Genomic DNA, 13202 nt, shown 5'->3' on the forward strand with positions numbered 1-13202 from the left:
TCAACACTGTGCAGAACAATAGAAGAAGTCAGACTGTGTCAAGATGCAAAGGTTATTGCCAAGACAAAATGTACTTAAGCCAAAGTCAAAGAAAATAAATTCCTAACATTAAGAAATAATACTGATGTATGAACAGCATGTCTTTGAAAACACTGTTTCCGAAAGTAAAGATTCTATATGACAGAACCAAGGGAACAATAAAAAGCTAGGAAACCTTTTGGCGTAATGGAAAAATTGCTGTATGAAAACAATGCAGCAGTAAAGATGGTTGGCAACAGTCCACAGATACTGAGAAGTCAGGGCGAAATGTCCAACCGCTCAGTGAATCAGAGCACCGCAAAGAGGGGGGACCGCTGGGCTTCGAGTAAAAAGCAGCAATTAGGCGCGTTCACATCGCAGTACTTTTCCCACTTTAGTTCCGAAATGTTGCGTTCACACCAAAAAGAGCCGGAACTAAAATTAGTTCATGAGAACCTTTTTACCCCCTTTTCCGTCCCTGCTAGAGAGCAGGGACTTTCGTCCCTATGTCTGATTGGCTGGGAGGATTGCAAACCACGCCCCGTAAAACTCCCAAAAAGTGTTGTGAAGCCGCCATTTTATAATCCTCGCACTAGCATTACTAGCATTAGCCCAGCGCAGAAACGCAGAGAGACTAACTTATGGCAACACAAAAGAAAACATGGGAGCGGTGGAGATGAGGAGTCCCCGGCCGGAAGTCCTCGAGGTCGGGGACTGGCTTCAGTAGAAGCTGCTGGGACTCGACCTCGAGGACTTCCGGCCGGGGACTCCGGGTGGCAGTATACGCCGTGAAGTTGTTTGCGGCCTGCCAAGAAGAAGAAGAAGAAGAAGAAGAAGAAGAAGAAGAAGAAGAAGAAGAAGAAGAAGAAGAAGAAGAAGAAGAAGTGACGTCAGCGGCTTAATTTGCTTAATCCTTCCCCAGGAACTTATTCCGGTGTGAACGCGATCTGAACTTAGTTCATGAGAACTAAAGAGTTCTCATGAACCTTTGTGGGAAAAGTACTGCGGTGTGAATGCGCCTAATGGCAGGGACTGATCAAAACCTAGTGAAAGATCAACAGGTGCTGAACTAGTCCTTCTCACGGTGTTATCTGAGATCTTTGGAGACTTTGAGAACTTTGTAGATGTCGTTGGAGAAGACTGTGGTGAAGTGGGGTCGTGAGCTTCTGGACATGTGGGTGCAAAGGGGAACTTTACCAACGTTTTGGGAATCCTCAATGTCCCAGATCTCTGGCATGCTGCACCCGGGCCTGAGCGAAGAGAAAGGAAGACGAAGTTCATGAGAATGACACACTATTTGTCCTGAAATTCAAGTCAATTTAGATATTTTAAATGTTTATATATAATATATATACTAGGGCTGTCAAGTTAATGCGTTAATAAGGCGTTAACGTAAAAAAAAATTAACGCCACTAATTATTTTAACGTGATTAACGCATGTGTATTTGTTTTCCTCGGCCGCCCCGTAGTTTCAGAGCGCATCGAGTTTAAAATACCATCTACAAGCTGATGCTGACAGCCCCGCTCCTGCCGCCCGCTTGTGGCAGAGCACACTTCCACGCTCACCGGCAGGCACCGACTGGCTGTTGGGAGGACCGGGAGGGTGTGTGGCCCGAGCGAGCGAGAGAGAGACCTTACGTGCATTGTTGTTGTTAGCATCTGGTGCTAGCTAGCTGCGCTAACGGATATAAGGAGCTGTTTAAATGAAAACAGAGGAGCGACATTTCGCCACAACTGCGCCGAGCACTTGACTTTATGCAGGAAGCCAGACAGTGGGACATTGTACGAAAAGTCAGCACACTCAGCACAGATAGTGCGCAACATGATTGCAGCTCCCGTTCGAGCATATGCCTTGAGTTGCACATAGCTCCCACACACACACACACACACACACACACACACACACACACACACACACACACACACACACACACACACACACACACACACACACACACACACACACACACACACACACACACACCACACACACACACACACACACACACACACACACACACACCCACACACACACACACACACACACACACACACACACACACACACACACACACACACACACCACACACACACACACACACACACACACACACACACACACACACACACACACACACACACACACACACACACACACACACACACACACACACACACACACACACACACACACACACACACACACACACACACACACACACACACACACACACACACACACACACACACACTTCCAGGTTGAATTGAGCCGAATATTTGTAATGTTCGAGGTTGTTGTGTTTAATATTCATGAGAATATTTGTCATTGTTCAAATGATAATAAACATTAGCATAAAGCATATTTGTCCACTCATATGTTGATAAGAGTATTAAAAACTTGAAAAATATTCCTCTAAGGTACATTTAGAACAGATAAAAAATGTGCGATTAATTTGCGATTAATCGCGATTAACTATTTTAATCGACTGACAGCCCTAATATATACATAACCATGTCCTAAAATGCACACATGAGTGGTCACCATCAAATACAGAACACAGGGTGCCATGATTTAACCATACAGAAACACTCTTTCCAGCACTATTATGCTCGTAGGGGGTTCCCCTCTTCTGTAGTGTGATATATAGGTTTTGGTGCCACATTAGAGGAGATAGAACTATGAACCTGAACATTTGCATAATATTTCCTCTTTAGAGCAAAATAAAATAAAATACAGAGTTTAACCCCAGATCAAATGCAATGTAAATACTGTTATATTATATTTTACTATATATTTTGTATTATTTTAAATATTTGTATAGTTCTCTTCCTGTTTTTTGTATTCTTCTTTTATGCACCACGACACAAAGTCAGATTCCTCATATGTGTAAAGCTACCTGGTAATAAACGTGTTTCTGATTCTTAAATATTATCTTCTGTGATTGTAATGTAGGTTGAGTGTCTGAACACTTGCCTTAAATATTATCCCTTGTTGATGTTGCAGGAAAGATTCCAGACTTTATCTTGCAATACAGTGTTATCATATTATAAAATAAAATATGACAGAAAACAGGTTGAAAAGTTCCCCCTCCTGTGAGAGGGCTCTGGAGGTACCTGGTTCTCCGGGTGCACCAGGAATCCTCCAGGACGAAGAAGTCCACCCCCAACGTCATCAGGTTCCCCTTCACTGTGTCTGCAGACATGCGGCTGTACATGGAGTACACCAGCTTGGTTCTCTCCCTGCGAGGAGCACAATAAAGCATTGATATGGAGCACAAGTTGGAGAACAACTACATGCAAAGTAAAGCAGTACAGAGGTTTAAGTACATTGTGAAGTCACTTTGTTACCAGTTAAAGTGCTGCATTTAAAATCGTGCTTCAGTAAAGGTGCAAAAGTAAAATGACAATTTAAGCGTAATGGCACATTTCTGAATAATATATGGGCCATTCTACCGAATTGATGCAAAGTCAGGTTGGAACCCTGTCTACTTCTTTGCACTGAGCCAGTTGCTCAAACATACAAGCCTGTTTACAGTTGTCAGCAAAAATGCCGCTCCTCTGTCTTCATCTTCAGTCAAAGCATGAGACGTTCCCACTGTGGGTCAAAATAATGCGCTGTGATGTGCAGTTGACATGTTGGATGTGATCCGAATGATCTAACGCAGCCCCTCATCCTCCACAATGTTAAGCTGTAGCCACCCATTTAGCTATCGCTGTTAAAAGCTTGCTGCTCGTAGAAGTGTCCAGGCGTCTCCCCAACAAACTTTCAAGCGTGGTCTGCCACAAGCGAGCGGCAGGAGCGGGTCTGTCAGCATCAGCTGTGTGCTTGGCTTGCTGTTTAAAACACCTTTTTTTGTATCCATATCTCTCGCTAGAATCTCCCACCATCCAACTAACAACAACAACAACAACAACGTCAAGCCTTTGGGCTCTGAAACTACGGGGCGGGCCGAGGACAAATACACATGCGTTAATCGCACGTTAAAATAATTTGTGGCGTTAAAAAAAAAAAGATTATTATTATTAGTTATTAACGCGTTAAGTTGACAGCCCTAATATTTACTGCAGTTTTTCATGTATACCGGTAGTCTGATACATAATATGTACAATTTGAAAGGGAGTTAAATGAAATTTGGTGATGATTAATGGTTTTTGTGTTAATGTAATAGCAGCTAAAACAGGACCGCGAACACTAAAGTAAGGGGGGGAAAACGAAGACAATAGGAGGGTTAAATCAGGGGTGTCCAAACTTTTTTCACGAGGGCCACATACAGAAAAATATACGAAGGGCTGGGTCACTCGCTAGACGAGAGGTATATTGCCTCATACGCTAATTATAAGGCGTGTGGCACAGCTTTAAACCCCACTGCAGTCAGCATGTCGTTGTGTCCCTGGGCAAGACACTTCACCCCAAATTGCTCCTGTGGGGAATGCCCACAGTAATGAGTATGTAAGTCGCTTTGGATAAAAGCGGATAAAAAGTAACATGTAACAAGTAACAAGTAACATGTAATAAGTCAGCAAAATTAATCAAATGTAGGTCAATTATGCTTGATACTTGAAAATGCCTTAAGAAACAAACAGCCTACATCACAGCTCTCCTTAGGGTTTCATTTATTTTCTTGGCAGCTCATTCCTCAGTTTGCTTAGAACAAGGGGAAATATGAAGGGTGTATTTCAAGCTTGTTACGTACATAAGTCATTTGGCCTTTTTTTTAATCAACTAAGATATGTTCATTAAAGTTGGAAACATTTTCTGACCGAATTTATTAGAAAGTGGCCTTAATAACACATGAATACTGCTGTGTAATATATTTTTACATTTATATTTAAGAAGTACAATATAAGACACAGGTTATTTGTGGGCCATATTGGATTATACTTTTAGAATTTACTGAGGCCGATTCAGCAGTTGGGCTGCTGTGAGTCTTACTGACCTCAGACCAGCGTCTTCGTAGTGGGGGTGGTTGACGATGGGCCGCCCTGTGGAGAGCTTCACGCTGGCCATGGTGGGCATGGCTCCGGCAAACACAGAATCTGCATCAGTCACACACAAAAACAAGACAATGTTGTTGAGTTTCTACACCACCACTTCTTCCTTTTTTATATGTCTCTACTTTGTACGGTTTAATAACGTAAGCCATGGAAAATACTTATTTCTAATTGGCTGACAGGTGTAGTTCAAATGGTATCTCTAGTGAACAAGAAAATAAAATGAATTACATTTTTGTTTATCGAGTAAAGCAGCAGGTGGCACAAATTCTCCATTTTGAAAAAAAACATTAAACCATTGCAGAAAAGATGGTGAAGCAATTCAAAGAGCACCAGTGGAAGTTTAAACAGTGAAAAACAACTCGTGAAGGTCACATCAGATCTATGTGGAGCAGTGAGGTGAATTTTGTTATATTCTACCATTTAATCATCTCATCGGCGTAGCAGGAGCTTCAGTGGACGTTTGAAGTCACATGCTTTATGTGTAACGTAAAATATCCCAAGCACATTGTCACATTTGTTTGATATCCCGATATATTCTTTCAAATGTTCTGCTTTTTAACTCTCATTTTATTATTTTATGGGCATTAAAACACACGTATTGCAACCATGGAAGTTGCCAACAAACTCCATCGCTTAATAATTAAATAGTTAATAATAAGCGTTAAATATAAATTGATACAATTATAGAAGTGCCCGTTCCTAAGGTTTATTGATCCTTCACTCACCAGACGGGGTATTTTCCTGGATCCAGTCCAGCAGCTCCTCCTGAGGCATGTTGCTGAACTCTCCGATGATCGCCCACTGCGCCTGCATGTTGGCCACGCCCTGCACCGCCATGATGGCCATGACCGCAAACACCGCCACCTGGTGTTTAAACCTGTCCCCGACCCAACCAAACAACTGGCACAACAAAGAGAAACGGAGAAAAGTATTTAAAATAAATGTTCATAGTGTCAATCATGTGACCCTTAATTCAATTCATAACAGACCACATTTAAAATAAAAACTCAGTCACATTTATCTAAACAAAAATATATATTAAAAGTTCATCTTATCCTCTGCTACGGAACTAAAAGCAACTGTAAAGCAAAACTAAGAGAGCAAAAGAGCAAGAGATTAAAAAACAACAACTGTTGATAATATTGCATATTATTGCAGACTTTCTTTATCTATACAAATATATTTATTAAAGGTCACCTATCATGCTATTTTTAGGTAATAACATAGGTCTCAGATATATACAAAAATACAAAAAACATGTCTATGAAGTGTTTTTGTCAAAAAACCAAACAGATCACCCATTATAGCCATGCCTCATATCCCTCTATTTCACTTCCTGTTACAAAAGTGCTGATTCTGGGTATAAACAGGTCTCTCTTGAGAATGAGACCCTGTGTCTCAATTAGATTTTCACCTGTATAAATAAAGGCTAAAAAAATAAAATAAAGCTTCTATTTTTTTTTAAACTGAAAAAAATTAAAATAAGAGGGGGCGGAGCTTATGCTGGCTAATGCGGGACCTGGCAAACATAGATATATATAAACACTAGATGACTCACCCGCGCTGCTGCCCAATGGAGACCGACGTTGCCACATGGCGGCCATCTTGCCACAGGCAGCTCGCTCATTCATAACATTATGTCTCTGGTGCACTATTGAAATAACCGTAGACTGCTCAATTTTCAAACGGTTTGGTTCGTTATAAACATCAAAGATGTAGTTATGATACTGCATACTTATAATTATAATCATTAACTTGTTTTTTTCAACATGTCTTGTTGTCTCCTGTATCATAGCCATGCTAATAACGTTTATAATAAACGAAACCGTTTGTAAATCAGTCCAGATTTCAGCGAGTTAAGAGTATTTTTGTGCAGATCACTCACCTCACAACAGCTGTAGCAGTAGTTGTTGCCTGTGGTAAGATGGCCGCCGGTGAGCTACGCTGGCGACACCCCCTTTAGCCATCTAGTGTTTATATATATCTATGTTGGCAAATACTAGAGGCTTCTCAATTCCTAAATGTTCCCTCCTCGACTCCTCGGTCCTCCGGTAGTGACCCGGAAAGGAATTTCAGCGCGCCATGTTGAAGGACATCTAATTTCTCTAAATGCACATCGAGGACCGAGCATCGAGGAGGCTCTCTGGAGGAGCTATGATCGAGGATACACTGATGCATCCTTACGTTACGCACGGCCGGACTTATCTCAGCCAATGACAGCTCTGCATGCATCCCCGGGATATTATTTTAGTAACTGCTTGAATCGCAACGCGATGTTTACAGTGAGAACAGCTGTGAGGTCCGTGCAGAAAGCAGAGCAGTGTGTAAAATATATATTACTCAGTATAACAGGCCTACTCTCTGTATTTGTATGCTGTACTTTAGTAGATATCTACAAATAAAGACACACCGGGGACACATATTTATGTATAAAAGACATCAAAAAGTGCATTTTGCATTATAGGTCCCCTTTAAAGCACATCTAATCCTCTTTGCCGAACAGAAAGCAACCGTAACACTTTTTTATACATGTTTTTATATATATAAGTTATTGAGTGAGAGATTACATTTTTTTTTTTTTTAAATAACTTATCAATAATATGACCTGTAATTCAATTCATTACAGATCTATACAACATGATGTATTAAAAGGTCATCCTAGCCTCTGCTACAGAACAAAAACAACCGTTATACCTATATTTTCTTTATATAATCTCTATAAAGAGAGACAACAAGAGAAAAAACATAACTGACACATTAAATGTGTGCCTATCAAACTGATAACCCTTATTAAAATGCACTGTACATACTGGCTATTTAATCAGATGAAGAGGTAATGACTACACCAAGATGAAAACACACTTTTTAAATAGAGCACATGGTTTTTGTTTAAACAACACCCTTGACTGGGGTTAGAGACAGACCTGTTTGGAGCAGATGAGCGAGGCCATGATGCACATGTGTGGCGTGAGGAAGAGCTTCAGACGCATGATGAGGACGGCCAGGATGGCGAAGGCCAGCAGCTGCAGGCTGTGGTACACCATCTGCACACACACACAGAAATTAGTCAAAAAATACACTCAACTTTAGTGCTGAGCTACATTTGGAGACAAAGTATGGCTTTAGATCAACTATTCTGTTTGTCAGTCACACACTCTGCTGGAACACTGGCACCCATGTATTTATTGGTGCTTTACTGACACTAGCTGGTGATTAGTGGTACAGCACAGACCTTCAGAGGATGTAGCTTTTGCCTATATCTCCAGGGATTTGATTGTTTTTAGAGAAGAAATTGACAAAATGATAAAATAGAATCAGCCTTTGATTGTTTCGTTAGGATCTGTTGCTAAAGATATATGCGACACAGCTCAGAGAAAGAAACTGCAGATGCTTTAATTGATTGAAAAGAGGGTGCTGTAACAAAACTGTGTCCGGTGTCATGTTCATGTGTGACGGACAATTTCCAAACATCCTCCTTTTTGTAAATGTCCGTTTCTTTGTCTATTTAGAAACAAAGGTTTAAATACATGCATATTCTTTCTATTTTGAGGTACCCATGTTATCGAATGCTCCGTTTTGTTGAAATTGAAACTACTTATTAAAAAGTTTAAAGGGCCCAGGTCATGCTTTTCCGGTTATTACCCGTCCCCTTGTGTGTTATGTAGCTTTTTATGCATGTAAACGGTCTGCAAAGTCACAAACCCTCAAAGTACACCCTGTAGTGAGTAATCTGAAACACAGAAAAGACCTGTCTATGCTGCCCCAGAACGCCTCGTTGGAGATTTTTCTTTTTCTTCCTGGGTACAGTGACATGACCACACCTAAATGGACCAATCCGTGGAGCTCCTCACACACACACACTCTCTCAGCAGCTAAACTGTGACGCACTTACACTGTAGGTGCGCCGCGTTTGGGGGTGCAAACACCAGTAATAGAGCTCACACTGTCCCCTCCTCACAGCAGCGAGCCGCGCAATGTCCCGCCAACACGGCACTCAGACCCCACGCAGCATTCTCATCTGTTTGTCATTACTGGTGTCATTTTCTGGTTGCTAACGCCATTGTTCCACTGTAACGGTGGTTGACTCATCAGAACAGAGTGGGCGAGCTGACCAATCAGAGCACACTAGGCTCACAGGGAGGGGGGGGGGGTCAGGAGCTCCAACAAGCCGTTTAGGACAGAGAGTGAATACACATACTTTACAGAGATGCTGTGTGAGAAACCAATGTGAGTTTGGAAAATTGCACGATGTAAATCTATTCTAGTAGACCTTTAAAAACTAGCCTCTACAATGTATTATTTATAAATTAAATATATTTAAATGAAGGAGTGTTGATCTGATTGAACAAGCCATTTAAAATAAATGTATTTTAAAACTTGTGTTGGGAATTATTCATCGATTTCTGTTATAATGTAAATGCTTATTTTTGGAAAATCTATTGCCAAATGTAATATTTTGTTTCTACTTCACATTGGCTTGTTACTTTTTAAAGACGGTGGAGGTTGGAGGTATGCCACGTGGAGTGATTTCAGATGAATACAAAATAATAGTGTCCTAAATCACTAAAACTTGATATTTCTGAAGACGTGACAGCAACTTGTGCTTATTAAACCATAAGTCTCAGCCCAGCTGTCAGTGCAGCTATGATCGCTTCAGAGGCCGGTTCAATTCAAAGTGACCTGCACCGAGAACGACTGTATAATGAAATTTGCATGATGCTTTGATCTTTTTGAACATGGTCGTCGCTGCGAGGATCAAGAACACCCTCGGGTCTCATTGAGCCATACGGAAACGTTAAAGCAATTATCTGGGAAACTTTGGAAAGGTCCACACGCTGTGGCTGCTGGAGGAACATCTGAAGGATATTGAGGATATTATAGGAGCAGCTGACAAAAGGCAGCAGAGTGAGGTACTATCTCACACAGGCTCTGCCCTCTAGTGGACTCTATGGGTACTACTCTCATCAATGATACGCGAGCGTTCACACACTGAAGTTGTATAAACTTAGCCGGCCAATCAGGGCGAGCCTACCTGAATGCGCACGCAGGCTCACAGTATATAAGGCAGCTACACCTCCTGACTGTCATCCTTTTCTCTTCAGCGAGCGAGACAACACCTGACAGAAAAAAAGAAACATTTCGTGGAAGGTTTGGCGGCGGAGTGGGCCACCAGAGAGTACCAAAGCTTCTTAACTGCTGCTCCACAGCTACTTGCATTTCCCTTAACACAGTTTTATGGGGAATGGAAGCTCAGCTGTGTACTGACGGAGTGGATGGACAGGACACTGAGACTGCCTCCATTCAGGGGCATAAGAGAGGCAAATCTATCATCCCAGGAGGAGATAGGTTTCCTTTCAACAGAGATTCAGGCCCTGTTGCAAAAACAGGCTGTGTCTGTTGTGCACTCTCAGGACAGAGAAAAGGGGCTTTACTCCATGTACTTCCTCGTTTCCAAGAAGACAGGAGAATTCAAACCCATTCTGGATCTTCGCATCCTGAATCAGCACATTGCCTGCAAAAAGTTCCATATGTTAACTGTTAGGGATTAATTTTGTCTTTACTCCTAGACATTTAACCTTATTTTGTGTGTTGACATTTACGACCATCCCTGCTTCTAATCTCCCGTAAGGAATGTGTTAATGCAGTCGTATGTTGATACTAGGTTATATGGCCTGACCAGGGCTCGCAATTAACGATGTCCCGATATCCCGGGGACCATAACAATTACTACTGGGACACAAATCTATTTTGTCTGGGACTATTTCGGGACAGTGAAAAAAGAATTAAAAGTAAACTTCAAAATGGGTGTTATTTGCAAAGTCATTGGGCTGTCAAATCATAGAATGCATTCTACGTCATCCACTCTGCTGCTGACTGCTGCTAGACTCGCGCCAATGCAACGGTCACAACAGTTAAAAAAAGAAGAAAGAAATGCTGAGGTGGTTGAATAAACAGCCCCCTGTTGCAAGCCCCAATTCTGCCGACTCCCGAAACGAAAACATCCCAAGTCCTGGTCATGATGCATCGTCTTCCACTGTGGTAAGTTAGTGGTCTTAAGTGTCAATGTTAGCTAGCGCTAGCGTTATCTAGCGCTAACTAACGCTAGCAACTGAAGTGTGCCTTACAATGCATACAAACGTCCTAAAATGCGGTGTCACGTTCTTTTGAAGTTTGTGAAAATGATGTGAAATACAATTGATCAGAATAAGAGGTGTAGCCTATCATTTTTGTATTTTCTTTGTCAGCCAGTCAGTGACCAGACTAGAATCTTTAGCTGCAAACACGTAAGGCATTTAGCCAATCATTTAGCTTTTCATCTTTTTTTAGTGTTTTAGTTTTTTTTGGTCAAGAACGTCAGTCAGATTGGGTGACGATTAGAAAGTGGGTCGCAAGGTAATTTTAGTTTGTCAATCAACTCTGGTATGAGAATAATGTGTCATGTTAAGAGAGAGTAATGTTCCAGTTGTTTTTGTGCCTGGGGGGGGGGGGTGAATGAGTGAGAGCAAGATGATTGACATTCATGAATGAAGATAGAAGATCAATTTATATTCCTATAGTACTACTGACTTGTGAGGATAACTTGTAATTAGAACTGAAAACAGATACATTTATTAAACTGTATTATGGAACTTCTGTTTTTTTATTATCATTCATACCACTTTTATTGCCAGATGGAGGGTTCCGATCATAAAACACAGAGACCATACAGCCATACCATATTGAATTGAAAAATACAAATCAGAATTCTTCAATGTTGACATGACAATGATAAATTAGTCTGGATATTGAGAAACAATAGAAAAACATGTCTTAAAACAACTCTCTTCCCTTCTACTCTAGGAGAGGCAACAGATCAGACTAATATTCATATGTTTAAAAGAATAAGTATTTTAAACTTACATGGTGGACCAGAGTCTATGGTGTGATGATTAAGTCCGGGTCCAGTGTGCATCTGGACCCGGTAACGACATTACCTATTGACGCAGCAACCACTGTAAGTTATATTCTTGTTTAATTAGACTTCTCTGTTTCATTTATTCGACTCTGTATAAATTGTTATTGTAGCTTTAACGGCTAAATCGCGTTTGAGAGATTTTAAATCTCAGATCTGCTCACGCGAAACCTGCTTTACAGCTCTCAGCACTCAAGCCTGCATTAATATAGGCACGGCCAGTCTACTGTCGCCCATCAGCTGTAGATAGTTAACTAATTAGAGGGCCGTGGCCCTACAGCTGTGTGAACTGAGCAATCAGGCGTCCATTTTTGGGTAGCTCTTTCCTAGAGCGTCAGCTTCAGCGTCAGACAGCCGAAGACTGACAAAGACATTGGAGTCCTGCGGGAGTAAGACTGACAAAGACATTGGAGGCCTGCGGGAGTCACGAGGGAGGCAAAGAGGAGGCAAATCCTACTCTGATTGAGCTGGTGTCTTATTTATCTTTTCTTTAGTTTTCTAGCCCCTCATGCTATAATCATGTGTATTTTCTCCATTCCTGTTCATGTGTCTTCTCGCAATTATCACTGGCCCCGTGTATCTCCTAATCGATATAACCGGCCTGCTCTCGTCTATCCCCTCCTGCTCCCTGGCTAAATGATGCACTGCGTGCTAATAGAACCGTCCTTAGGGCAGCAGAGCGGAAATGGTGGAAATCCAAACACTGTGACGACCTCCTAACCTATCAAGCTCTCCTTTCCTCTTTCTCTGCTTCGATCTCTCAGGCAAAAAGCACTTTCTTTCAAGATAAGATCCAATCTTCCTATTCCAATCCTAAAAAACTATTTTCCATCTTCTCCACCCTCTTGGACCCTCCAAAAGCTCCTCCCCCCTCCTCACTTCTGTCAAGTGACTTTGTTACCCACTTTGAAAAAAAAATAAAAAAAGGTTGATGATATTCGCTCTTCTTTTTCTGACTCACCTTTACTCACCGCTGGGTCACCAGACCCTCCTTCCACCAACACACTTACCTCCTTTTCCCCTCTCTCTCCAAGTGAGGTTCTTACCCTCATTACCTCTGCCCGCCCTACCACCTGTCCTCTGGACCCTATCCCTTCAAACCTCCTTCAGACTATCGCTCCTGATATTCTACCGTTTCTCACCCATTTCATCAACACTTCTCTAACTTCTGGTCACTTTCCAAACAGTCTCAAGGAGGCAAGAGTAAACCCTCTCCTAAAGAAACCCACTCTCAACC

General features: G+C 41.7%; 1 protein-coding gene across 2 annotated transcripts in view; it reads right to left on the reverse strand.

The window, feature by feature from the left end:
* Positions 1-845: 845 nt before the first annotated feature.
* The window catches only part of dpy19l1l (dpy-19-like 1, like (H. sapiens)), a 56378-nt gene continuing 44021 nt past the window's right edge, over positions 846-13202 (reverse strand). For both annotated transcript variants that reach the window (XM_034237214.1, XM_034237213.1), the window contains exons 19-23: positions 7938-8057; positions 5739-5913; positions 4956-5055; positions 3133-3258; positions 846-1268 (exon numbers count right to left, since the gene is read on the reverse strand). In XM_034237214.1, the coding sequence (XP_034093105.1) occupies positions 1106-1268; positions 3133-3258; positions 4956-5055; positions 5739-5913; positions 7938-8057 (684 nt within the window). In that variant the 3' untranslated portion in view covers positions 846-1105. The remainder of the gene's footprint in view (positions 1269-3132; positions 3259-4955; positions 5056-5738; positions 5914-7937; positions 8058-13202) is intronic.

Source organism: Gymnodraco acuticeps, unplaced genomic scaffold, assembly GCF_902827175.1.
Source record: "Gymnodraco acuticeps unplaced genomic scaffold, fGymAcu1.1, whole genome shotgun sequence".
NCBI classification, from domain to species: Eukaryota; Metazoa; Chordata; class Actinopteri; order Perciformes; family Bathydraconidae; genus Gymnodraco; species Gymnodraco acuticeps.